The sequence below is a fragment of the Bos indicus x Bos taurus genome, chromosome 19 (assembly GCF_003369695.1).
Source record: "Bos indicus x Bos taurus breed Angus x Brahman F1 hybrid chromosome 19, Bos_hybrid_MaternalHap_v2.0, whole genome shotgun sequence".
Lineage (NCBI taxonomy): Eukaryota > Metazoa > Chordata > Mammalia > Artiodactyla > Bovidae > Bos > Bos indicus x Bos taurus.
The window spans coordinates 14,741,465-14,768,426 of NC_040094.1; the positions used below are offsets into that span (position 1 = coordinate 14,741,465).

Sequence of the window (26,962 nt, forward strand, 5' to 3'; positions counted from 1 at the left end):
AGAGCACTAAAAAGTAATTTTAGTGATACATATATAGATAGTTCACTATTTTTTAAAAAAGTCTGGGAGACAAATGACTGGGAGAAGGGAAAGGAGTGTGACCAGAGGGATAGATGTATGAAGAGCTTCTCAGCTACTGTGAAAGTGAAAGTGATAGTCATTCAGTCGTGTCCAACTCTTTCACCACCCCATGCACTGTAATCCACCAGGCTCCTCTGTCCACAGAATTCTCCAGGCAAGAAATTGGAGTGGGTTGCCATTCTCTTCTCCAGGGGATCTTCCCCACCCAGGGAATGAACCCGGGTCTCCTGCATTGCAGTCAGATTCTTTACTGTCTGAGCCACCAGGGAAGCTACAGGCAATGTTCAATTTGTTACTCTGGGTGATGGTTACATATGTTCATATTATTATTACTAAAAATATGCTTGTATTGGGATTTCTCTGGTAGTCCAGTGGCTAAGACTCTGCATGCCCAATGCAGGGGTCCCGGGTTCAATCCCTGGTCAGGGAACTAGATCCCACATTCCACAACTGAAGACCCCAAGAGCAGCAAATAAGGCCTATTATTCAAGTAAATAAATAATAAATACTTTAAAAAATATGCTTATGTTCTATATACTGTTCTATAGACATGCTATATTCCACAATAAAATTAAACATAAACCCAAATAAAAATACACACCCTTAAAAGATAAGAGTAGCAGAATATAGCACTGAAGTCATTTTCAAGCTGGAACAGCCCTTTGAAAACATCTTGTCCAACCATCTCATTCAAGAAACTGAAACAGAAGTCAGAAAAGGTGTCTTACTCAAAGTGACTCAGTCGATTACAGAGCCTAATCCAGAACCTAGGTGACCTCCTGACTTCTGGTGAAGTGCTCCAGAGACCCATCCAGACTCATCCCATCAGCTCTAGCTTCCTACTGTCTTCAGAGTCGCATCTCTCATCTTCACACTCCATCAACCTCACTATCTTACAGCTTGTTTTCCTCCTAAACTTGGAAGTTTTGTGGTGGGGAAATGAGATCAGGAGTGAGATCACCCCTTCTACAGATACTGCAAACATTTAGAAAACCACTCAAAACGTTGCGTAGAAGGGGGAAAAAAATCTAGTAGTATAGAAACAGTTCTGGGTCTATTTCTCCACTACTGGATATTCTGACTCATTAATGAAGCTCTCCAGCTTCTCTGTACCTCCAACCTGCCGGCTGACTTCTGCGAAGGGTCTGAGAGTCAATAAAAGGAAACTCTACTGGGGAGTTCCCTGGTCCAGTGGTTAGGGCTCCTCACCTCCACTGTAGGGGGAGTTCCCTGTAGGTCTCCCTGCATCCGCTGTAGGGGGCACGGGTGCAGTCCCTGGTCGGGGAACTAAGATCCCACGTGCTTTGCAGCATGGCCAAAGAAAAGAAAAGAAAACTCTTCTCTTTGTCCCAGCTTGTTGCTGTTCAGTCGGTAAGTCATGTCCAACTCTTTGTGACCTCGTGGACTGCAGCACGCCAGGCTCCTCTGTCCTCCACAACCTCCCGGAGTTTGCTCAAATTCGTGTCCATTGCGTTGGTGATCTCCTAGCACAAGCTTTGTTTTTGCAAAGAGTGAGCTCTTCTGCCACCTTGTGACAGAGAACGAGAATAGCCTTCACAACCTTTCCTAAACCTGCTCCAAGGTGGCAGCACTGAAACAGGCTACTACTAAGTCGCTTCAGTCGTGTCCGACTCTGTGCGACCCCATAGACGGCAGCCCACCAGGCTCCCCCGTCCCTGGGATTCTCCAGGCAAGAACACTGGAGTGGGTTGCCATTTCCTCCTCCAACGCATGAAAGTGAAAAGTCAAAGTGAAGTCGCTCAGCTGTGTCTGACTCTTAGCAACCCCATGGACTGCAGCCCATGGACTGCAGGCTCCTCCATCCATGGGATTTTCGGGGCAACAGTACTGGAGTGGGGTGCCATTGCCTTCCAGATACTAATGGACAGAAAATTTCAGAGAGACAGACAGTAGGGAAAATTGTCTGATACCAGAAGGGAGCAGAGAAGCATGCAATCGTATTAATGAACTAGTAAGCAAAAACCATGAAACCGAGGAAAAACAATGGAGCCCCTTTACTCTCTACCCACATGCCCTGCCAGGAGAATCTGGCAACTGAGACGGTGCTACTCTGGACCATTGAAGATCTGAGGCGCTGAGGTTCCCTCCATTTGGCTTGCTTCACTTCGTGCCCTTCCATAGGCAGATGTCTTTCAAAGGGCTTGCTTCATTCCGTGCCCTTCCATAGGCAGATGTCTTTCAAAGATGACCTATGCCTCTTCACCTCCAATTCACTCTTAACCCCCGCCTACTTCCACCAACTCTCCTAAAACCACTGTTACAAAATTGTTAAATCCAGTGAACTTCTGTCCTCCTTATACACTCTGCTCAGTGTTTGATCAATTCACAATTCCTTCCTTGAAATACCCTCCTTTCTTGGCTTCTAGGACATCCATTCTCCTGGTTTCCTTAGCTCAGATGCCACCTCCTCAGAGAAGTCTTCTCTGACTCCCCTGCTTAAAGTGGCTTCTGGGAATTCCCTGGTGGTCCAGGGTTCAGTCTGAACTTTCACTACTGAGGGCCCAGGTTCAATCCCTGGGTGGGGAACTAAGACCCTGCAAGTCGTGCAACACAGCCTAATAATAATAATAATAATAACTTCCCTGGTGGTCCAGTGGTAAAGAATCTGCCTGCCAATGCAGGGGACACAGGTGTGATTCCTGGTCCGGGAAGATTACACCAGTCATGGAGCAACTAAGCCCAGGTGCCACAGCTACTGAGCCCACACGCTCCAGAGTCCGTGCTCCGAAACAAGAGAAGCCACTGCAATGAGAAGCTCGTGCACCGCAACCAAGAGCTGCCCCCGACTCGCCACAACTAGAGAAAGCATGGCAACAGAGATCCAGTGCAGCCAAAAATAAATAAACTTACTTTTTAAAAAGTAACTTAATAATAATAATAAAGTGGCCTCTGTCAGTTCTCCTTCACTTCACCACACTGTTACTTCATGATAATTATCACAATCTTTAATTATCTGGTATATGTATTTGTGTATTACTTTTTGTTAGCCCCCTACCCTATTTGGGGGCTTCCCAGATGGCTCAGTGGTAAAGAATCCACCAGCACTGCAGGAGGCACAGGAGACACGGGTTTGATCCCTTGGTCGGGAAGATCCCCTGTAGTAGGAAACGGCAACCCACTCCAGGATTCTTGCCTGGATAAACCCATGGGCAGAGGAGCCTGGCATGGGGAGGCAAAGAGCCCCCCATGGACAGAAGGCCCATTGGGTTGCAAAGAGTTGGACAGGAATGAGCACCCAAGCATGCACACACTATTTTATTTCCAACTGTTTATTGTCTGCTTCTCATCGTTTCACATGAAAGCAGATTTGGCTGGCTCACTGCGAGAAAGGTGTCTGGCACACAATAGGCGCATAATAAAAATGTACGGCATGAAGGAATGAACTGAAAGGCACTGCGGGTGCATGCTCAGCACTTCTTCCCCTTCTTCCACATTTCAGGAAACACGTCTTTCAGGGACACCTCTGTCCTTTCTGTTTTCGCACCAAGATTTTCCTTTATGCTCCATTTAGCCAGATTTCAACTTGAATTTAAATGTCAGGAAACAGAACAGTACTTCAATTATGATTTGACTCAGATCTTATGAACTCCCTTAAGGAAAGTGCCTTGAATCAAGCTCCCTTTATATCATCAGAGCATCAGCCTCTAGAACCAACTTATGTATAGTCAAACGTATGTTGGTTCCAATGGAGTAAGTGCACTCACAGTGGGTAGAGCAACTGCAGAGCCTCTGGACTCGGGCAGAGGGTCTGAGTAGATCTTCATTTCTGCTTTATGATCCCCCTAGCTATGTTTCCACAAGGTCTATAAAGTATTACACGAGATGGACTGTTGTGCTGTTGAAAGTTATAGTAATTGCCGTGTCTGACTCTTGGCAACCCCATGGACTGTAGCCCACCAGACTCCTCTGTCCACAGAATTCTCCAGGCAAGAATAATGGAGTGGGTTGTCATTCCCTTCTCCAGGGGATCTTCCCAACTGAGGGACTGAACCTGGGTCTCCTGCACTGTAGGCAGATTCTTTATCATCTGAGCCACCAGGGACGCTCCCTACACAAGATATATACTCTTTATAAAAAAAAATACAATGTTTGAAAAATCTACAACAGTTATGTTGAGGTAAGCCTTCCCAAACTGCACACGGTATCACTTTTCTGGTGCAGTTAGCTCTTCCTCACAACTTCTCATCCCAACAGCCATATGAATGTGGTCCACCTACAGTCACTTCACTTTTTTATTTGGTAAATATCGTTTCTTTTTGGCTGCACTGGGTCTTGGTTGTGCCACATGGGATCTTTTCGCTGTGGCACATGGGTTCTGCCTTGAGGTGTGCAGGCTTCTCTCTAGTTGAGTTGTACAGGCTTAGCTGCCCCATCGCATGTGGGATCTGAGTTCCCCCACCAGGGATCAAACCCATGTCCCCTGCATTGCAAGGCAGAGTCTTAACCACTGGACCACCAGGGAATTCCCTCACTTCACTTTTCAGAAGTGTGAAAATGTGCACAACTAGACAGGTACATCTGTGCTCAGGTAAGTTTATGTGTGTAACAGTGAATGAATTCTAGAGATGACTGGGTTGGAATGCTCCATTCACAGAGGAAAACTGTAATTCAGAGAAGTCAAGCAGCTTTCTCACGTTGATACATTTAACTGCAGGGGCTCACCTGGAACCCACTTCTGTTGACTCCCAGTCCAGTGCCCTCTTCAGTGTAACTCACTGAATCAGTCCTAGTTGTCTGCACTACTCTAGAAATACTTTTCCTTAATAGAAATCTCGGCACGTCTTTATGTTGGTGTGTAAATCTATGTGCTTGTGTCAGTGAGCATGCGTGCGAATGTCTACGTGTCTCCCTGTGAGTATTTGTTAAGCATATCACCTCTGTTTATGCCCTTTCTCCAGGAGAAACCTCTAGTTAATTACAGTTCCTTATGTCTCCACTAGCAGTGAAGTCAGGTGAAGATATTCTGAATCAATCATTAACAAGCAAACTTGGTCCTCTCTCCAATAAACTCTATTCCTGGGTCCTGAGAAAATGTGGCAGATCAATTAGGGTGGAACCAGACTCGCCCAGGGTCAAACTTAGTTCTAGGGCAGTGAAAGCATTCAGAGACAAGGCTGTGAGTGGCGGTGTCAGACCAGCCACATACAGTCTCTACAAGGAGAATGTGCTCAAGCTAACATGGATACCATCTTGGTTTTCAGCCTAATCATTACATCCTACGATGTTACCAAGAAAGGTAAGTACTCTTCTAGCCGACTGTCCTGAGAAATCCTAAGAGAGGCCTAGAAAGTGTTTGGGGGTCTATTCTGTCAGATAAAGATACAGGCAATACTCAGCACATGAGGCTTTCCAGTCACCCCCAGACAGCCTCTAAATAGAACATATTCAACTCAGAAAGACAGCTGTCTGTTTCATGGGAGGAAGTCTTCAGAGAATGTGATGCATTCTTCTGCTTTGTTCATGTAACTAACGTTAAAATTCCTTTCACTGTTAGCTTTCTTTGCTGGAAGGTGTTGTCACAGTTTCACTAAGACTCCCAAATTCGTTACCCTTCATAAGATGTCTTCCTTTTTAAAATTATTCATTTATTTATTGGCTGCACTGGGTCTTCATTGCTGTGTGTGGGTTTTCTCTGGTTGTGGTGGCCCAGGCTTCTCATTGCAGTGGCTTCTCTTGTTGCAGAGCACGGGCTCTAGAGCATGTGGGCTTCAGTAGTTGTAGCACATGAGTCAGGAGTTATGGCTCACGGGCTCAAGAGTGTGGGCTCAGTAGCTGTGGGGCTGTTGCCTCTCAGTGTGTGGAATCTTCCTGGATCAGGGTTCAACCCTGTGTCTTCTGCTTTGGCAGGTGGATTCTTATCCACTGGACCACCAGGGATGTCCAGATGTCTTCCTTTTCTAAAGCATTATGTCCTAATAGATGGGGATGCTCTTGGGTGGGAAAAGCTGAGAGAAAAGGTAATGTGAGGGTAGCATGGTACCACTTACCGCTTTCATGGGCTTCCCTGGTGGCTCAGATTATTAATAACCTGCCTGCCAAAGCAGAAGACTCATGTTCGCTCCCTGGGTCAGGAAGATCCCCTGGAGAAAGAAATGCCAACCCACTCCAGTATTCTTGCCTGGGAAATCCCATGGACAGAGAAGCCTGGTGGGCTATACTTCATGGGGTTGCAAAGACCCCGACATGACTGAAGAGACTAAACAGCAGCAGCAGCAACTGCTCTTTGATAACTGTTTATTTAAAACATGATTTTTCAAAGTGTCCTAAATGGTTCATCTCTAAAATTAGCTCATCAGAGCTAAGGCCAAACAGCATGAGGTGAGGCAGCAACAAATTTAACAAATGAAGAACCCTGTGATTTATGTGCCAAAAAGCATAACTGTGGTCTATGGTTCTATGGGAAGCTAGAGAGATACCTTGTCCAATGCTACACTTAATAAATAAACTTGGAAAAGTTGTAATACAAGAAGGTAGATGGGACAGGAAGGGGAAATGATAATAAGCAGTGTCTGAAGGAATGAGTCGGTTCATCTTTCATTAACTTAGTTAACTTATCTTTTTTCCCCCTAAGGATAATAAACTGGTATTCAGTTTTATTTATACTTTGCTACCTCCCACTTGCATAAATCTTAAAGTTCTGAGAATTCCCTGGCAGTCCAGAGGTTAAGACTCTGAACTTTCAGTGCAGGGGGACACAATTTGGTTGGGAACCTGCATGCTGCAAGGAGCAGCAAAAAATAAAACATCTTAAAGTTCTTTTGGGGAAATGTCTGATTCCCCAAGTTTTGTAAGAAGAAACTGCATTCTCTTTTTATCTGCCTCTCCAGTGCCCAGAATTCCAAAGAGAAAGGACCCAGTCAAACCTTACCTTTTTTTCCCCTCCCCCAGAACTCAGGGATAGCAGCTGTCAAGTGGAACCACTGCCCGATCTCTTCCCAAAGGATGTGAGAAGCATCAGAGCTGAGCTAATTCGAGGTAGGCAATGGGCCCTTCCTGAAGAATCACTTTGCCACTCCAGGACTTTTTTCACCTTCAAAAGATGCTTGTCTCCCCCATTCTGAGCCCAGCTCTCAAACATTCTATTCTAAAGCTATCAATCCCTGAGAGGCTTTCTTGAAAACCTTTTTTTTTTCCTTTTCTGGCCACACTGTGTGCAGGGATGTCAGTTCCCTGACCAGGGATGGAAACTGCGCCCCTGTAGTGGAAGTGTGGAGTCCTGACCACTGAACCATCGGGGAGGTCCCTGAAAACCCATTTTTAAATTAACTGTTATGGAGACTTCCCTGGTGGTCCAGCGGTTAAGACTCTGTTTCCAATGCAGGGGGCGTGGGTTCAATCTCTGGTTGGGGAACTAAGATCGCATGTGCTTCGCCACATAAATAAATAATCAGCTTCTGTTTAAAAAGATAAACTCTTACGAACTAAGGCAGAGCAACATAAATCAAAGAGATGGGGTGAAGAAAGAGGAAGCAGATCTCAGGCCCCTCTGTGTTAGAGAAAACAACTGAGGAGCATCTCTCTGCACTTACTACAGTCACCACTGTCTTCAGGGGACCCGTGGCGGGAACGGAGAAAGGCAAGGCTTATATATTTAGTACCGTAGACACATGCTGAGGAAGACCTGATGGAAAAAGAGGAGAAAGTACAGCAGTGGGCCGTGAATGGAAGTGGGTTGGCAGGGCACCATTCAGATTAGGAACTGGCTTCATTTTCCTCTCTTGCTTTTCTCTTTTCAGAAGCTCAGGCAGAAGCCAAAAGGCCCATGTTCATTCAAAACCAGACTGTGGCTATCTTGCAGTGTCTTGGTTCTGGGAGCAAAGTGAAAGTTAACCTTGTACATTCAGAAAAAAGGCAGAAGGTCAAGCACATTCTGAAGAACCTGAGAGTCATGACTGTTCCCTGCAGAGACAGCACAGCCCCCCCAAGCTGTCACCTAACCCCTGCATCCAAGGTTCAGGCTGGATTCCTTGTGACAGGCAAAGGTGAGACTGGAAGTTGAGAGGGAGGTGGGCACTCACTTTTAATTGACATCCTTGGAGGCAAGTGGAGGTTGAGAGTGAAAGTGTTAGTCACTCAGTTGTGTCTGACTCTTTGTGACCCGTGGGCTGTAGCCGCCAGTTTCCTCTGTCCATGGAATTCTCCAGGCAAGAACATTGGACTGGGTTGCCATTTTCTCCTCCAAGGGATCTTCCCAACCCAAGGATTGAAGCTGGGTCTCCTTCATTGCAGATTCTTTACCATCTGAGCCACCAGAGAAGCCCCCTAAGTGGAGCTAAAGCCTCAAGGACATGGATTAGCCTCTTCTTTAGGCAAATCTATGTAAATCTTTTAAATGTAATTTTAGGGCATGGATTAAACTCTTTGGCATTTGATTAGTATTAACTGATTCCTGCCGTCTGTTCACTCCATGTAACACTGTGGGATACAAGAGAAGTGACATCAAACAAGTGTTTATTCTGATATTATCACCTTTGACAAATCACTTAATTTCTCCAATGTTCAGTTTTCATAGCTACAAATGAGAGATTTGACTAGATGGTCTAATTTCTAGGTATGTAAGTCCCACAGCAATATGTAAGGCCTCTTAAATAGCCTTTTCAAGCTGTTAATATTATTGCAGAATAATCTCTAAGATTTCCATTTAAATATAACGTACCTAATGCTTCCTATTTAAAACAAATTATTTTGTAATAAAGGAAAGCATCATCTCCTAAGTTATCCATTTCATCAATTTGGATTTTTATAGAGTTTCTTTAGAAGTGAGGGAATTCTTGCTCAAATATCCTTAACCAAAGAAAAGCTAATGCTGCGATTCCATCAGCACTGGGAATGGAGTGTTTTGTGATTACAAACGTGCTCCACCTTAACACCCAGTTACCTAGCAGAGGAGGCCTAAAAGAGAGGAGATGCCAACAGGGATGACATTAACTTAGAACTCTGTTTATTTTCGGCTGCGCTGGGTTTTTGTTGCTGCTTGCCGTCTTTCTGTAGTTGCAGTGAGCAGGGGCTGCTCTCCAGTTGCTGTGCGCGGGCTTCTCATTACAGCACCTTCTTCTGTTGCGGAGCACAGGCTCTAGAGTACAGGCTCAGTAGTCACGGTGCAAGGGGTTAGTTACGCCCCTCGGCCTGTGGAATCTTCCCGGACCACTTGTCCCCTTCGTTGGAAGGTATCTTAACCACTGGGCCGCTAGGGATAGGGAAGTCCTGGACATTAATTTACAAGCTGGGAAGAACTGGAAATACACTGACCGATGAAGCCTATTAAGTAGATTTTGAAACAGTGTCTCCCAGGAGGTAGAAGAAAAGCCACACTGAAATACCATGATCCCTGTGGCTAGTGGGCACAGTTCTTCTATGCAGGGAGAGGATCTCTAGGTTTTGCCTCCTCTGTTTTTAAATGTTGGTTGTTTATTTATTTATGTTTTGGCCACACTACACTGCTTGTGGGATTGTCGTTCCCTTACCTGGGATCGAACCCTGGGCCCTCAGCAACAAAAGCGCACAACCCTAATCACTGAAGAGCCAGGGAATTCCCCTTTCCTCCTCTTTCAATCATAACATCACTCAGTTTGCTAGGTGTTTTTCACAACTGCTTTCTCGTTTTTCTTACCTATCTTCACATCACTCCTGTGACATAGACCAAGAATTATTTTTGCTATAACCATCCTGCAGATAAGGAAACGAAAACTCAGAGGACTTCTGTTACTTGTCCAAAGTGAGATTTATTTACCTTCATCTCATCTGACCCGGAAACACATCAGTTATCATTTCACAGAACTGACTGATGCTAGGATAGGAACAAAATTCTACGTAATTCTCTCGTTTTTCCTTTTGAGCCCGTTGGCTCTTTGTCTCTGCTTATCTTTGCCAACAGTCTTCCTGATTAAATAATAATAGGACTATTCCCCTGCGATTCGTGTACAGCACCTGGTACTGTGCCCACTGGTCTCTGAAGTAAAAAAACTGTCATTTTTCACATCAACTCAAGACCTGGGAGAGTAGTTCAGAAAAGTCAAGTAGGACGTATGGACCTTAATTTAATAGGCAATGACAGGAGACCATTAAAAATAGAACAGGAACCACTGTCCAAATTGGGTTAGGTCAATTCTGGAGGCACGTGAAGGTGGCTCCAGACCACAGCCAGCACCCATCCGCGTTCCATCTTTTCCACGGCTGTCTGAGTCACTGCCATCTCTCACGTGGATTCTGCAAGAGCCTCTCAGCAGGTTGCTCTGCTTCTATCAGGCGCCCCTCTACTGTCCATTTCCAACTCAGCAGTCCACGGATTTTTAAAAACAAAGCCATCCATCCAGTCACTTCTCTGCAAAAAGACTTGCAATGGATCACCATTCCAAGCAGAACAAGAACCGAAGTCCTCCAACTGGCCTGCAAGGCCCAGTGACGTGAATCCATTTGCTTCAGAAACTCCTTCATCCCCTACGACTGTCACCGTGCTCACCACTCCAGTCTCACTGGCTTACGCGCTCTCCCTCTAAAACTGTAACAGGACATGCTCCAGCCTGGGCCTCTGTTTCCTCTGCCTAAGTTCCCCGGCATCTGTCTGGCTAGTGCTCTCACCTCCTTCACATCTTTATCCAGTCCTCATCTTCTCAATGAAACTCCTGCAGGTCGCCCAACCACTGCCCACCTGCACCCCCCAACGCTGCGCTCTACTTTGCTTCTTTCCAGAGCATGCAACCCCTTCTAACCAACAACACAGAACTCACTGTACTTACTGTTGTCTGCTTCTCCATGTCCTCCCTCGGCCCTCCTTCCCCTTTGCTAGCTCCCATGCTAGAGTGTGTTCAGCTGCTATGTCCACAGTATGGAAGCAGACCCTGGAACAGCTAGATCTCCATTTATTTAATGGTTATTGATTCGGCTGCACCAGGCCTTAGTTGTGGCACTCAAGATCTTCGTTGCATCACGGCGCCTGGACTCTCGTCGCACCCGAATGGGCTTAGTGGCTGTGCGGCACATGGGATCTTAGCTTCCCAACCAGGGATCAAACCCACATCCCCCTGTACTGCAAGATGGATTCTGAACCACTGGACCACCAGGGAAGTCCCTAGATCTTCATTTTTAAATATATGCTGAGAGAATGAAATTGAGGGGTGCGTGAAGCTGAGTGGTCTCCCCTTCTTCCAGTTCTCCTCTTTCTCCAGTTCCTTTCTCTTTCTCTCTCAAAGTCATTGACTTAGACTTCACTCACTAGACAGACCTGCCACAAACTATACTACTTCAGTTCTTCCTTGGACTTTGAAGCCATCTTTTTTAAAGAAGGGACTTTCAACACTGCTATACCTTCCCATCCTTATTATTATGGCTGTATGAGTGATAAGCCAAGAAAACATGGTCCACTCCTTCATTCTGATCCTACATTAGTCAAAAGCATCAGGGGATTTAATCCATATCTCTTATTACCATATCCTCACTCATTCTTTCATGTTATCAAGGCCCACGCCTTAAACCTATGGACAGGTCAACAGAGCCACAGTTAGAAGCTATATATCAGCTGGGTAAACTCAGGGTTTTGTCAGGTGAAACCAAAGGCAGGATAAAGTTTTCTCAGTTGTCCTTCATTGTTTCTTTCTTGTTTTACAGCTTTTTTACCAGGGGTCTCTCAGTGTAAGGTCTATCCAGTGATGGGGGCTTCATCAGAGACTTATCCCTCCACTACTACCTCCATAACTCCTGGGAAAAAAGGAGAGAAAACTACAAAGGTTGATGGTTTTTCTAGTCCTCTGAATCAAGGTACAGAATGTGTAGAGGTGAGACAAGAACACACAGAAAAATTCTCAGCCCCAGCACTAGCCTGGGTCTCCTAGAATTTTCCTGGAAGTAGAGAAGCTACATAAGTTTGCATGAGAACATCACTCCATTTCTTATGGAAAAAACAAACAAACAGCTTCTCTGTAAAGAAGGTCCCAGAAATGTCTGTAGTTTGATACTTTTAATAATCCTTCACCTCCACACAAGTGAGCTCACCTTGTTGCCAGATTTGGGGACAACATACAGGGTTTTGGTGTGATGGGTAAGATCCAATGTGTGAACAGAGGAGAGACAATGTTTAAACTCTAATCAATCATTACAGTGATGACAACAACTAAGAAGCACATTTTTATCTGCGTTGTTTTAACAAATAGCCCTCCCTAAATTGGCCAAGACTCACATTCTGTAGGATTCCATTTGGGTTACTCCCCAGTTCCAACAGGAGAAATGTAAATATGAGATTAATAATAACAAGATGCTTACGAGCCATTTGGCCCCAAATTTGGCTTATGACTCCAAAACAATGGCAATTTACTGAAAGTCGCTCAGTCGCGTCCAAATCTTTGTGACCCCATGGCCTATACAGTCCATGGGATTCTCTAGGCCAGAATACTGGAGTGGGTAGCCTATCCTTTCTCCAGGAGATCTTCCCAACCCAGGAATAGAACCAGGGTCTCTTGCATTGCAACCTGGGTCTCTTTACCAACTGAGCTATCAGGGAAGCCCCCTATTCTTAAATTGAAAGGAATATAGGAAAGTTGATTTGCTAATCCCATGTGGTATGTGTGCTGGGGTACAAGGGCAGAGATCCTGAGAGGGCTGCTGGAGACAGACTCCCTTGTGTAGCTTTGCTTCCCATGAAAGCCGTACAAGAATCAACCCTCCCAGCAAGCTCACTACTGGGCACATACCGTGATAAACCATAACTCAAAAAGACACATGTACCCCAATGTTTATAGCAGCACTATTTACAATAGCTAGGGCATGGAAGCAACCTAGATGTCCATCAACAGATGAATGGAAACAAAGAAGTTGTAGTACATATATACGATGGAATATTACTCAGCTGTAAAAAGGAATGAATTGGAGTCAGTTGTAGTGAGGTGGATGAACCTAGACCTGTTACATAGAGTGAAGCAAGTCAGAAACAAATGTCATATATTAATGCAAATACTATGGAATCTAGAAACATGGAACTGATGAACCTGTTTGCACAGCAGGAATAGAGACACAGAGAATGGACTTGTGGACACAGCAGAGGAAGGAGTTGGGGGATGAACTGGGGGAGTAGCACTGAAATACAGACATTACCATGTATACAACTGACACCTAGTGGGAAGCTGCCGTATAACACAGGGAGCTCAGCCTGGTGCTCTGTGACGATCTAGAGAGGTGGGATGAGGGGGGTGGGAGGGAGGTAGAAGAGGGTGGGGATATGTGTGTGTGTGTATGTATATATATATATATGTATATATATATATATATATATAGCTGATTCATGTTGTTGTACAGCAGAACCCAATACAAAATTTGCAAAGCAATTATCTTCCAACTGAAAATTTTAAAAAAGAATCAATCCTACTTGATCATGGAAAAATTCCAAATCCTAATAAAGGTGACTCTGGGAAGACACTGCAAAGGAGGTGAGGGCAGAGGCCATGATGCCTATCCCAACTTCTGACTCTCAGTCGGAACTGGAAATTCAGTTTCTGCCTCTGAATCAGGCTGGGCCCCTCTTGGTCTTGAGAACCAGGAGTCCTGCAAGTCAAAGGGTCAATCTCTTCCCTCTCTTCAGTTCTCACTTCGCCCTGTCCACTCCTCTCTTTCTTTTTAGACACAGATGAGAACCTAGAGAAGAGGAAGAAATGGAGCATCGTGGTCAAGGTTCTGATTGCAGTCACCTTGTTTGTCAGTGGAATCGCCATTACCGTGTTTGTCATTTTTGAAGTGCCATGCCCTGTGAGTTTGCTGATGTCCTGGGTCCTTGGACTTGATCTATAAAGACCTCCTTCTATCGCAGAGGCAGGAGGGCATAATGAGAAAAGCACAGACTTTGGAGTGTGGACACAGCTGCCACTCAACACTCACCAGCTGAGTGGCTTGGAGAAAGTTGTCTGCCTTCTCCAACCTCAGTTGCCTCATCTTTAAAACGGGACTGACGATACTTGCCTCTTATGGTGGTTAAGAAGTTTCAGTGAGATTCTGTGAGAAAGGTTTCTGGCATATAGGTTGCTGTTCAGCCGCTAACTCGCATCTGACTCTTTTGGGACCCTATGGACTGTAGCCCACCAGGCTCCTCTGTCCATGGAATTCTCCAGGCAAGAATACTGGAGTGGGTTGTCTTGTCCTTCTCCAGGCGATCTTTCCAACCCAGGGACTGAACCTGAGTCTCCTGCTTGGCAGGCAGATTCTTTACCTGAGCTACCTGGGAAGCACCCTGGCATACAGGAGGTGCTTACTAAATGCAAGTTCCTTTCCTCTGTTGTACTTGGACATTCTCTGGGGAGGATACAGCCAACACGGATGAATATGTGCTTTTCTTTAGAAGGGGTGATTCGGTAATTCTCTGGTGGTCTACTGGTTAGGACTCTGCACTTTCACTGCCAGAGGCTGGATTTGATCCTTGGTCAGGGAACTAAGATTCCGAAAGCTGTGTGACATGGTTAAAAAAAAAAAAAGAGAGAGCGAGAGAGATGATTTTCTTTAAATCGTCTAATGTGAGATTTGGAAGATAATCAGATGCATACCAGCCACCTGAAGTTAATACCAGTCATTTTCCCCCTTCAGAGTCGATGTCAACAAGTCAGAGAGCTATGCCAGTGCCAGCGGTTACGGAGAAGGCCAAGGAAGGAAGACCAGCAACCTGGGACAGCTGAATCCCAGTCTGACACTCAGCCCAAAAAGGAAAGTGTTTTCTGTATGGCTGCTGTCATTTGCCTGGAGAAAATGGGGTTCATGTATAAGTTCTAGGAGACAAGGAGCTGCTTTAGTTGTGAAGCAAATGTGGGTAATTCTTTTATGCGTCAGGAAATGGGCAGATACAATATTGCTATAATGCAATAGAGTACTTACTGAAAATACCTACTTCTGGGGATCAGATATAATGAATCAGAGTGGCTAGAGTGGGACCAGGAATCTTATGATAGACTTTTAAGTAGAGGTAGATTTACTGTGAAATTAATGATGCTTAAATTCAGGACCCATAGGACCTGCACACTGGCCTTGTATCCAATTTTGTACTTTTTATATTTGTGCTCTTTTTATTAAAAAAAAAATGGTCCTTGACATTGTAAGAGCTACAGAGCCCATAATTTATGTCTCCAAAGGCTGGATGCAGCTTCTGAATATAAGAAATTGATGGGTGCCCTCTCTATATCTACAAAAACACACTGAAGCAAAGAGATGAGGTCTCCAATACTTTTTACATTAAAGAAGGTGGCTGTTTTTGTAGAATTACAGCACTGAGAATGAATCTCAAAGATTATCTAGTCCAGGATGGGACACATGCTACCACTCTTTTAATTCCATGTTAACTGAAAATATCTATAATCAAGGGACCTCCCTGGTGGCCCAGTGGTTGGGATTCCAAGCTTCCAAATCGGGGAGGGGCTTCCCTGGTCAAGGAACCAGGACCCAACATGCCACGCAGCACAGCCAAAAAATAAATAACAATAAGAAAATAATTTTAAAAGAAATACTTAAAAAATCATAATATATCAGGGTACAATTAGAAGCTGAATATGTTCCAGAAGTCTAACGCACAGCACTGTGATTCCAGTCCCAATACTGCATCACATACTTCAAAACTGCTGATCAACTAGACCATATACATTCCCACCACAAAAAAGAAATGATAATTATATGATGTAATAGAGTGTGAGCTAAAGCTACTGTGGTAATCACGCTGCAATTTATAAATGCATCAAATCAAAACGTTGCACACCTTAAACGTACACCATGTTATATGAAAATTATATTTCAATTTAAAAAAATCAAGCGTGGCACTCTTTCCACCCAGGCATGGTATCAGAATCTTTCTTACCACAGTACTTTAGGTAAGAAATGACGAAATATTTGTCATTTTTACAATTTCCTGTAATCCTGTTTCTGCTGATAATAGATGATGTGCCCTTGGAATTAGTATAATTCTATAGTTTGGTGTATTTTTAGTTCTATAATCCCATCTACATTATTATTTCTACTGAACATTGAAAGAAACAGGCCTGAAGAGGACTAAAACTAGTCCAGAGTTAAAAGTAACCATGTAACAGCAACTCTGATTCAATTTCTCCCATGAACAAAATAAACATTAAATGATGAAGGAGTTAATTTTAAAAAAGCAATTTTTTACACACTGCCACATTTGAACCTCATAAAAATCCTGAGAGGTAGCTAGGATGAGTATCTACATCTTATTGATACTTAAGCTAATGCTCAGAGAAGTTATGTGACTTTCCCCCATGGTCACACAGCTACGAGAAACAGAACTAAATTCAGAACTAAAATTAATTCCTGTACTTATTAGCTTATTCACCTCTTCCACAAAATTTTACTAAAAAGCTTCTATGTGCCAAGTTCCCTCTGTTCAAGAGGTTTACAGTCTATGTTCTACAATAGTTAAGAATTTAGAAAATACATACAAAATCAGATGGGGAATGAATCAGGTATAATGAGAGTGTAATGGGATTAGTAAAAAATATTTGGCCCACGGACTTCCCTGGTGGTCTAGTGGTAAAGAATCCACCTGCCAATGCAGGGGGCACGGGTTCAATCCTTGGTCCAGGAAATTTCCACTTGCCACAGGGCAACTAAACCTGTGCCCAACTACTGAGCCTGTGCTCTAGGGCCTGCGCTCCACAAGGGAAGCCTGTGTATTGCAACTAGAAAAAGCCTGTGCACAGCAATGAAGACCCAGTGCAGCCAAAAATAAATTTTAAAACAAATTAAATATTAAATTAAAAATACATATTTTTAATTATGAAAAAATAAATATCTGGGTCTACATTGCCCCAGATCTCTGCAGTGGTGGTTTAGTCACTAAGTCATTTTGACTCAGGTCCCTGCCCCTTCTCAAACACAGTGAGATTGTTCGGGCCGGATTCCAGGAATGAAGTAGAATTCCTATGCATCTGGGATTCAAAATAGCTGCACATCCAGGGCCCTTTCCACTCAAGGCAAATAGGTCAAGCAAAGGGTGGCTGGGCTGTTTGCTAGGAGGTTATAGGTTCCAACAAACCAGCTTCTCATACATAAGTGCACCTTGCTGATACTTTCTCAGTGTAAGCACAATAACTTTTCCTAAGATTAATGGGTAACAAGGAGGCAAAATGATGATGTGTCCTTGGAATTTTACGGGGTTCTGTACTAAGCCATCTCTTTGTTGGACCATAAAGAAATGCCTATTTGTGTCCTTTATTTTTCATACTTGCTTTCAATCCACAGGTTGGACAAGAGGCTCCCAATTCATCAAGTCCCAAGAAAGCTGTAGAGATCACCGTGGTCCACCAGACATACTTCTGAAAAGTTCTGCTGTGCCTCACACATTGGAAGAAGGGTAGCACACTGTCTTCTCCCTACTATTAATCAATATGGGCAGATTCTTGCCAATTTTACCCTCGTATCTTCAGCAGGAACATTACGATCAGACAGTAACACCAGGTCAGTGAGGAGAAAGCCTGGACTTACAGTCAGAGTTACTCTAATGTCTTTGCTACTGACTCAGCCACAAGCCTTTGAAATTCACTTGGAACTCAAACGAAAAATGGATATTTTTCATCGCATCAAATGAAAACAAAGGTCTTCCCTCTAAGCACTATATGAATGGACACTTTGCTCTCTTTGACAAAAGGTTTAAACACAGTCTCCGAGGAACTGAGCAAAGGAGCCCCCGGTGTGGCACACTGATTCTCAGCTGACCTCCTGCACTGGCTCTCAGCCAGCTGAGGGTGGGAGTCCTGTTTTCCCGCTGGCATTCACCAGGCTTTACACTTGTGCCCCAGCTCTCCACGAACTGGAAGGGAACGTGACCCTGAGCATTCCAAAGGGCCTCCTTGTGACTCATCCCCAAGGGCATACAAACAGGACCCAGACAAGATCTCTTGATAATGCAGAATTCCTGATGTGGAATTATACTCTACCATCACAGTGAGCTGCAGACATTCACAAGCAATCCAGAGCAACGCAATTATGATGTTCTTTCTCACAGAGGCATGGCTCAGAGTCAAGCCTGACCTCACTCAGAGTTTAGTGAGAAGGTGAAAAGTCTGATTTAAAAAAAAAAACAAAACTGAATGCAACATTTATTGTATTTCTTACCTGTTGTATCTTCCCTTCCCTTACTTCAGCTAAGAGATAGTCCAAGGAAGGCTCAGTTTATATGGAACTTCCCTGGTGGTCCAGTGGTTAGGAATCCACCTTCCAATGCAGGGGATGCCGGTTCGATTCTTGGTTGAGGAACTAAGATTCCACATGCCTCAGGGCAACTAAGCCTGAGTCTCAAAAAACCAGAGAGCCTGCTACACCACAACTCCTCCTGAGCCTGAGCTCTGGAGCCCACGAGCCACAACTTGAGACAAGCTGTGCGCCACGCCAAAGAGCACGTGTGCCTCAATGTAGCCAAAATAAAAAGGCTCAGTGTATAGAATTTATCATGAAATTAGATTTTCATTTATACATTGTAATTTAATTATTCATGAAACTCACAACTGTGGGTTACAGTGTATATGAGTTTTGACAGTGAAACACAACATAAACAATCTATTTTGTATAGCAAAGAATATTCTATTTATTTTACCATAAAATTGTTTTATTCAAGAGATTTTTCTAAAAAATTGTCACCTAACATATCGATACTTTCAACGTTAAGATAACTGTGTATTACCTAACGATGAATTTTTGCAACAACTAATCTTACAAATTCAAAATTACAAAACTCAAATTCGTGCTCTAAAAACTGCATTTTGGGAAATGCTTTTTTTATGATGGCACGAGACAGCTGACCTTAAAACAGAGTTTAGGTGGAAAGAGGACTGGCAGAAGGGATAAGAAGGATGTTGTCCTGCTTCTTTTCCTTTTTTTTTTCTTTTTCTTTTACTATTTTTTAAATGTGTTTTTGAGTTTTATTTCTTGGCTGCACTGTGCAGTGTGTGGGATCTTAGTTCCCCAACCAGAGATTGAACCCATGTACCCAGCAGCGGAAGCATGGAGTCAACCACTGGACCACCAGGGAAGTCCCCTACTATTTATTTTTTTGTCCTGCTTCTTTTCAAAAGTCTGAAACCATTCCATTTCATTTTGGTGAAATGTACCTGCACCTAAGTAAATTGTGTGATAAAGTTTTATTAAAGTATAAAGGAGATAGAGGAAGCTTCTGACATAGACATCAGAAGTGGGTAGAAAGACGCTTGCTAGTGTTAGCAATGGAGTTATATACTCTCCAATGAATCCAAAGAATGTCTGGAAGTTGTAAATCCCTGGGGGCTCAGATGGTAAAGCGTCTGCCTGCAATGCGGAAGACCCAGGTTCGATCCCTGGGTCAGGAAGATCCCCTGGAGGAGGAAATGGCAACCCACTCCAGTACTCTTGCCTGGAAAATTTCCAAGGACTGAGGAGCCTGGTAGGCTACAGTCCATGGGGGTTGCAAAGAGTCAGACATAGCTGAGCGACTTCACTTTCACCAGACCTACCCCCATAATTTACATTTTAAGATAACAGAACTAGCCAGAAGGTTTAATCCAAAAACTGTCCTCAGGCAGGATACAGTATTGTTATATAATCCTAAAGAATGTAGAGGGGAAAAAAAAAAGTTTGTCCTTTCTTCCTTCTTGAGAATTCCAGACCCCTCTCTCCTTGGGGACACCTTAGACTTATCAACCTGCCTAGGAAATGACTCTCTCAATCTCATACTCAAACTGAGCCTTGAAGAGATGGAACCAAGCATGGAAGACGCTAGTTCTAAAGGAAGCCCTAGAGATCCTGTGCTTGTGTGCTCAGTCATGTCTGATTCTTTGTGATCCTTTGGATTGTAGCCCACCAGGCTCCTCTGTCCATGGGGAATACTGGAGTGAAAAATAAAAAAAGAATACTGGAAGAAATACATTTTCTCCTCCAGGGGATCTTCCCGACCCAGGGTTGAACCCGCACTCCCCTGTGTCTCCAGCACTGCAGGCAGATTATTTACCACTGAGCCATCGGGGGAAGCCCAGAGATCCTGCGGGTGCCCTAAAGTTCCATAGAGCATTCTCTGAAAATACGATGGGTGGAGAGGACAAGGCACAGGGGCCGGCATTGGAACAGATGAGCATTGCCCTCCATTGGTGCACAACATCACCTCCAGTTTATCCTGCCATCTGTGGGTCAGTCTAACCAGGAAATAGCGGCGGGGTGGTTGTGGGGGGGGGGGGGGGGTCGGGGAGGGGAGAAGAAGCCTGCTCCTTCCCAAGACCACTGGGGAGGATGATCAAAAGCTTTCCATACTTCATGCTTTTGGTTGAGGACTGATGCCTACAGTCATCTCCACCTTCCCAGGCTTATCCACCAGAGAAAGTGCTTTCATCCAGAAACAGGCAATAAAACTTGCAGCAAAGTCTATACTCATTAGCTCTTCTGCCAGAATATAATGTAGGCAACGTGTATAGTGACTTTTCTTTACAGAGATTCACCGATGGAATCAAAATTGTTTACACTGCTCTGGGGACTTGTTTCCCCAGACAAAGAAAGGTCCCTCTGAGGATTTTCTGACTGCCTAATCAGTTACCAATTTTCAATCTCCTATTTTCTTACCACTGGGGATCTTTGACAACCAAAAGATAGGGGAGAGAGAAGAAGGGAAGGGAGAATGCCCAGGCGGACCTTGGGATGTGACCTGTATTCTGCAGATCGCTTCACAGTGGGGCACAATTCTTCCTGTCACCACGACAGGCTTAGCTATAAACTCAACTTGATAATATGCCATTTCTCTGGGGAGCCAATTACTCCTCTGGAAGTGACTATTACTACCATATTTCCAGTTAGCACAAGTGTTGTGTTTTTTTCAAGTCATAGGCTAGACAGGCCTTAAAGTCATTCCGTCTTTTTTAAGAATCTGAGTCACCCCAATTTTTTTTGTTGTTTTTACTTTTTGGCTATGCTGGGTCTTAGTTGAGGCATGTGGCCTCTTTAGTTGTGGCATGTGGCCTCTTTAGTTGTGGCATGTGGGATCTAGTTCCCTGACTGGGGATCAAGCCTGGGCCCCTTGCATTGGGAATGCAGAGTCAGCCACTAGACCACCAGGGAAATCCCTCAGTACTTTTTGATAGGCCTAATGATGGCAGTTGCTTCGGGTAGAGAAAACACATTCACAGACATCTCCGATTTAACTTTTGCTGCCACTGCTAAAGGACGTTAAGTAAAGAGCTGTATTTCTGCACGACTTTATTCAATGACTTTATTCAATATAAGCACTTAAAATATACAATTGTGTACCTTGGTTTTTCCATTTTTTCATTTATAAAGGTATACCTGTGATTTTAAAAATCAGTGACCTAGGAATCTTTGGGCCTCTGACAGGCCTGAGCAGGCCACTAGCACCCCTCCTTCTCTGCACCCCTAGGCTAGTCCAGGGGGTTACTAATCAGAGAGGGACATAAGGGGATTCTAGCCCTGTACATTGCCCCCCATCCCAAGTCCTCCTCTTATTTTGGAAACTTCTTAAGCACAGTCCAGTAGTTTCTGATCTAAAGCACTTTTCTTACATCATGCCCCAACCTAGCCATTTTCCAGGACTTCCCTGGTGGTTCAGTGCTTAAGACTCTGAGATGCCACTGTAAGGGGCATGGGTTCAACCCCTGGTTGGGGAACTAAGATCCCACATGCTGCACAGCGTGGTGCCCCAAATAATAAATCTGTTTAAAAGAAAAATCTACAAAACTAGACATTTTCTAAGGAAGAGTTGCTATTAATATATGTAGCTTTTTTCTTGGCCACACCACGAGGATGGGTCCCCAAGCAGGTATGGAACCATGCCCCCTGCGGTGGGAGCGCTGAGTGCTAACCACTGAACCGCCAGCGCACTCCCTGCTCTATGGACTTACGACTAATGGCCGGAAACCCTTCTTTGTTTTGACCTGTTCAGGTCAATGGTCTTATGGTTCCTCCTCCCCTTCCTTCCAGAAACCTCCCGTCTCCGCCCTTCCTCTGCATTCTCAGAGAGGATTCCTTTCCGCGTTCACACCATGGCCATCATGCTTTGTTGGGCCGCTCTTTATCCTTTGATACATACTTCCCAGTTCTTCTGTTTGAAGCCTGTTGTGTTTGTATTAACCTGTTGCTGTTAGTCACTAAGTCCTGTCCGACTCTTCTGCAACTCTAAGCACTGTATCCTGCCAGGCTTCTCTGCCCATGGGATTTCCCAGGGAAGAATACTGGAGTGGGTAGCCATTTCCTTCTCCAGGGGATCTTCTCAACCCAGGGATTGAACATGCATCTCCTGCAATGCCAGGAGGATTCTTTACTACTGAGCCACCTGGGAAACCTCATGTTAACTTGTACGTCTCTGTATTACCTGGTAACCAACAAAGCACCATGATCATAGTACACATTCGAAAAAATTGTTGACAATGCCACACCACTAAATGGATAGCTGAGGGTGGCATAAGTGACTTTTTATTAACAGAAGAAAATGAGGTAACCTTTACTTTTACATCAAACTTGCTATTGGTCACCAGGTGGATGCAAACCAATGAGGGCCCAACCTGCAACTGTTGGTTTCACACTTGAATTCATCTCTCTAGACTTACAATCTTTAAAAAAATATATATATATTCTTAAAAATATTTATTTTTACTCATTTATTTTGCTGTGCTGGGTCTTAGTTACAGCACACGGGGTCTTTAGTTGTGGCATGTGAACTCTTAGCTTCAGCATGTGGGATCTAATTCCCTGACCAGGGCTTGAACCTGGGTCCCCTGTACTGGGAGCACAGAGTCTTAGTCACCAGAATACCAGAAAAGTTCCTAGACTCACAGTCTTCTATCTCAATGCTCCTTTGTCTCTTTCTTTTCCTGCTCCTTCTTCCAACACTTTTCTTTTTCCTTTCCCTTTTTCTGTGTCATCCAATATTAAACATTTCTCTTAATTTGCACTGCTAGGGAATTGGATTCCATGTCTATAGTACATGAGTTTCAGTCTCCAGAAGACTTTTCACGGCTGATCCTCTTTTACCTGCTGTACCTTGGTCTGTACTACCCACTCCAGTATTCTTGCCTGGAGAATTCTATGGACAGAGGAGGCTGGTGAGCTTCAGTCCATGGGGTCACAGAGTTCGACATGACTGAGCCGCTAACACTTTGACCAGACTTATGAATGTGCGCCATCCGGTGGTTAAAGCTGCTAATGTCATCCTCTGAAAAGAGCAGAGGGCATAGATGATCATACAACCTCAGATATGCAAATGATATCACGCTAATGGCAGAAAGTGAAGAGGATCTGAAGAGCCTCTTGATGAGGGTGAAAGAGGGGAGTGAAAAATCTGGCTTAAAACTGAACATTCAAAAAACTAAGATCATAACATCCAGTCCCATCACATCAATGCAAACAGAGGGGGAAAAGCAGAAATAGTGACAGATTTTATTTTCCTGGGCTCCAAAATCACTGCAGACAGTGACTCCAGCCATGAAATTTTAAAAGTCGCTTGCTCCTTGGAAGAAAAGCTATGACAAACTTAGCATGTTAAAAAGCAGAGACATCACTTTGCTGACAAAGAACCATATAGTCAAAGCTATGATTTTTCTAGTAGTCATGTATGAATGTGAGAGTTAGTTCCAGCTCCTCCCTAATTTGGAAATCTCAGACTTAAACATTTTTGCCAATGGATGACTGTAGTCTCTTATTGCTCCTACGTGCATTTGTCTGCTTAACGGTGAGGTTGAGCATCTTTCTATGTATTTACTTGCCTTCAGGTTTCCTCTTGCTTGCTTATATCCTCTCCTTTTTCTTCTGTTGTGTTGATGTTTTTTTAACTGAGTCATAGAAGTCCTGTATTTCTGGCTGTATTTCGGGATACTAATCCTCTGACTGTGAAACATGGTATAATCAAAAGTATATTCCTAATATAAAACAACCCTCCAGGCAGAGTTACACATATTAATAAATAAACACCTGTCAGGCTCTGGAGCTCTGGGAGTCCCATTTGGCTCCAAGATTCTGTTTCCATTTTTACTTCTGCATTTAAAAAGCTATTGGTTCGCAGCAACATGGATGGACATAGAGATTGTCATTCTGAGTGAATTAAGTCAGACAGAGAAAGGGAAATATCATAGCACATGACCTCCTTTATATGCGGAATCTAAAAAGAAATGAAACAAATGAACTTATTAACAAACCAGAAACAGGCTCACAGACCTAGAGAACAGACTTACGGTCACCAGGGGGAAGGCCGGGAGGAAGGGATAGTTAGGGAGTTTGGGATGGAAGTGTACACATTGCTATATTTAAAATGGATAACCAACAAGAACCTCCTGCATAGCACATGGAACTCTGCTCAATGTGTTAGGTGGCAGCCTGGATGGCAGGGGAGTTTGGGAGAGAATGGATACATGTATATGTATGGCTGAGTCCATCTGCTGTCCACCTGAAACCATCACAACAGTGTTAACCAGCTATACTCCAATATAAAATAAATTTTTTTAATTAAAAAAAATTTTTTTAAGCTACTGATGCTTATGTTTTGAAGTCCCACAAAACTGAGCATATTCCTTGGAAGGACTTCAAGAATTCCCACCTTGAAGGACTCTGCTTTGCCAGCATATCCGTGACAAAATAAGGCAGCTGGGTCATCAGCCTGCCTCAACTCTATTCAGTTCTTAACAGCAGCCAAAGAAAAGGGCATCTCTCAAAAAACTACTAGTATCTGCCATTGTCTTATTCTGAAATTAAACCAGCTAAGCAATACACAGGTTCAATTCCAGAGTGATTTATTCAGATATTGCTTTCCTAGGCATTTATAACGACTCCATGGTATTGAAAAGAAATGCAACCTGCAGCAATATCTAAACTCCTGGGCCTATTTCACACTAAAAAGCACTGAGCTCCCAGAGTGAGCCATAAAGTACCTTTGCCTAACATTTTTATTTGTCTAAGCATGGAGAAGGTGAACTTTGGCAGAACAGACAGCCTATGTGCCAAAGCAACATGACATTAGAGAATTCTCTCTGGTCTTCTCTCTGTTGTGAAATCACCACTGTTTACCCTTTTAGCTCTCTTCTTCCGATCTAAAAGAAAATCACGTTTCTCGGGGCTATACTTCCCATGAAATCACTCCAACGTGCTTGTTCTTCCTAGTGGATTAATTTTAAGCCTTTTACCTCTAACATGAGAGCTTCCCAGGTGGTTCTAGTGGTAAAGAATCCGCCTGCGAATGCAGGAGACGCAAGAGACGCAGGTTCCATCCCTGGGTTGAGAAGATTCCTCGGAGTAGAGAATAGCACCCCACTCCAGTACTCTTCCCTGGAAAATTCCATGGGCAGAGGAGGCTGGCAGGCTACAGCCCATGGGGCCTCAAAGAGTCGGGATGACTGAGTGACTGAGCACATCTCTCACTGAAGATAATAATAATAGGTAACACACAATGCAGATCTACTATGTAAGAATAAAAGCTTGTCTTCTGCTAAAGTAACACGAGGGAACAGGTAGGCTAGGGAGCATCTCACGGGTCTGAACCACCACGGCCTTCCCAAGGCCACTCTCACGTGTCTCTTCAACTTTAACACAGGTCCACCCTGCAGCCAGAGTACGCTATCCACAGTGCAAATTAGATCTTGCTGCACTTCAGCTAAAAAACATCTAGGGACTTTCCACTGCTTTCAGGAAAACTCCAAATCCTTAATACTGTTGACTGCCAATGTTAATCAACTAGGCCACCGTAAGAAAGATTACATTTTAAGACTGTCAAGGCCATCCATTGTCCAGTCTGCCCCCTTGTCCAGTCTCATCTCCCCTCACTCATTCCTTTACTCCAGCTACAGCCACAGTGGACTAGCTGCCTTCTTCCTTCCCTTAGGGTCCCCACTGTCCCCTCTGCCTGGAACACTGTTTCCACTTCCTCATCTCACCTTCCCCTTCTTTACTATTTGCCTATTCAACACCTAGTCAAATTTCAGATATTGGATTGATTGCTCAGTTGCTAAGTCGCATCTGACTCTCTGCAACCCCATGGACTGCAGCATGCCAGGCTTCCCTGTCCTCTACCGTCTCCTGGAGTTTGCTCAAACTCATGTCCATTGAGTCGGTGATACCATCCAACCATCTCATCCTCTGTTTCCCCCTTCTCCTTCTGCCCTCAGTCTTTCCTAGCATCAGGGTCTTTTCCAATGAGTTGGCTCTTCACATCAGGTGGCCAAAGTACTGGATCTTCAGCTTCAGCATCAGTCCTTCCAATGAATATTCAGGGTTGATTTCCTTCAGGATTGACTGGTTGGATCTCCTTGCTGTCCAAGGGACTCTCAAGAGTCTTCTCCAACAGCACAGTTCAAAAGCATCAATTCTTCGGTGCTCAGCCTTCTTTATGGTCCAACTCTCACATCCATACATTACCACTAGAAAACCATAGCTTTGACTAGATGGACCTTTGTCAGCAAGGTGATGTCTCTGCTTTTTAATACGCTGTCTAGGTTTGTCATAGCTTTTCTGCCAAGGAGCAAGCATCTTTTAATTTCATGGATTGATAGGATCTCCTTAATAGAGCCCCCCTTGAGACTTCCCTGGTGGTCCAGTGGTTAGGACTCGGCGCTTTCACTGTAGTGGCTCAGCTTCAATCTCTGGTTGGGGTACTACTTGGCAGAGCCCTGTCAATTTAAATCTTCATTGGTATTTCTCTTGGGTGGCTTATCTCTTATCTATTTCCTTATATTAGGGGGATTCACAAGTTTCGCAATGCAGTCATAAAAAAATATATATAGCCCTCCTTGATCTCCCAAACTCCACCCAGTTCTCCTACTTTCTGCCCCCCCTCCTGCTTTCTGGGGAGCTGTGCAGGCCATAGCTGTGGCATGCAGGATCTTTTCATTGCAGCGTGTGGGATCTAGCTTCCTGAACTGGACTGAACGTGCCCCCT

At 44.2% G+C, this 26,962-nt stretch overlaps 2 protein-coding genes across 5 annotated transcripts in view; one reads left to right on the top strand and one right to left on the bottom strand.

Moving 5' to 3' along the window:
- Nucleotides 1-26,962, bottom strand: part of ACACA (acetyl-CoA carboxylase alpha) — a 286,691-nt gene that overhangs the window by 247,058 nt on the left and 12,671 nt on the right. The window lies entirely within an intron of this gene.
- Nucleotides 5,103-18,178, top strand: C19H17orf78 (chromosome 19 C17orf78 homolog). 2 transcript variants are annotated; one of them, XM_027518135.1, is made up of 7 exons: nt 5,103-5,338; nt 6,991-7,077; nt 7,839-8,084; nt 11,707-11,832; nt 13,709-13,833; nt 14,662-14,784; nt 17,317-18,178. In XM_027518135.1, exons 1-7 carry the CDS (start codon nt 5,281-5,283, stop codon nt 17,392-17,394), a joined length of 843 nt encoding a protein of 280 aa, XP_027373936.1. In that variant the 5' UTR covers nt 5,103-5,280; the 3' UTR covers nt 17,395-18,178. The 2 variants fall into 2 exon arrangements, with proteins under 2 accessions (XP_027373936.1, XP_027373937.1); XM_027518136.1 differs by lacking the exons at nt 11,707-11,832; nt 13,709-13,833; nt 17,317-18,178 and having other exon boundaries at nt 14,662-15,471.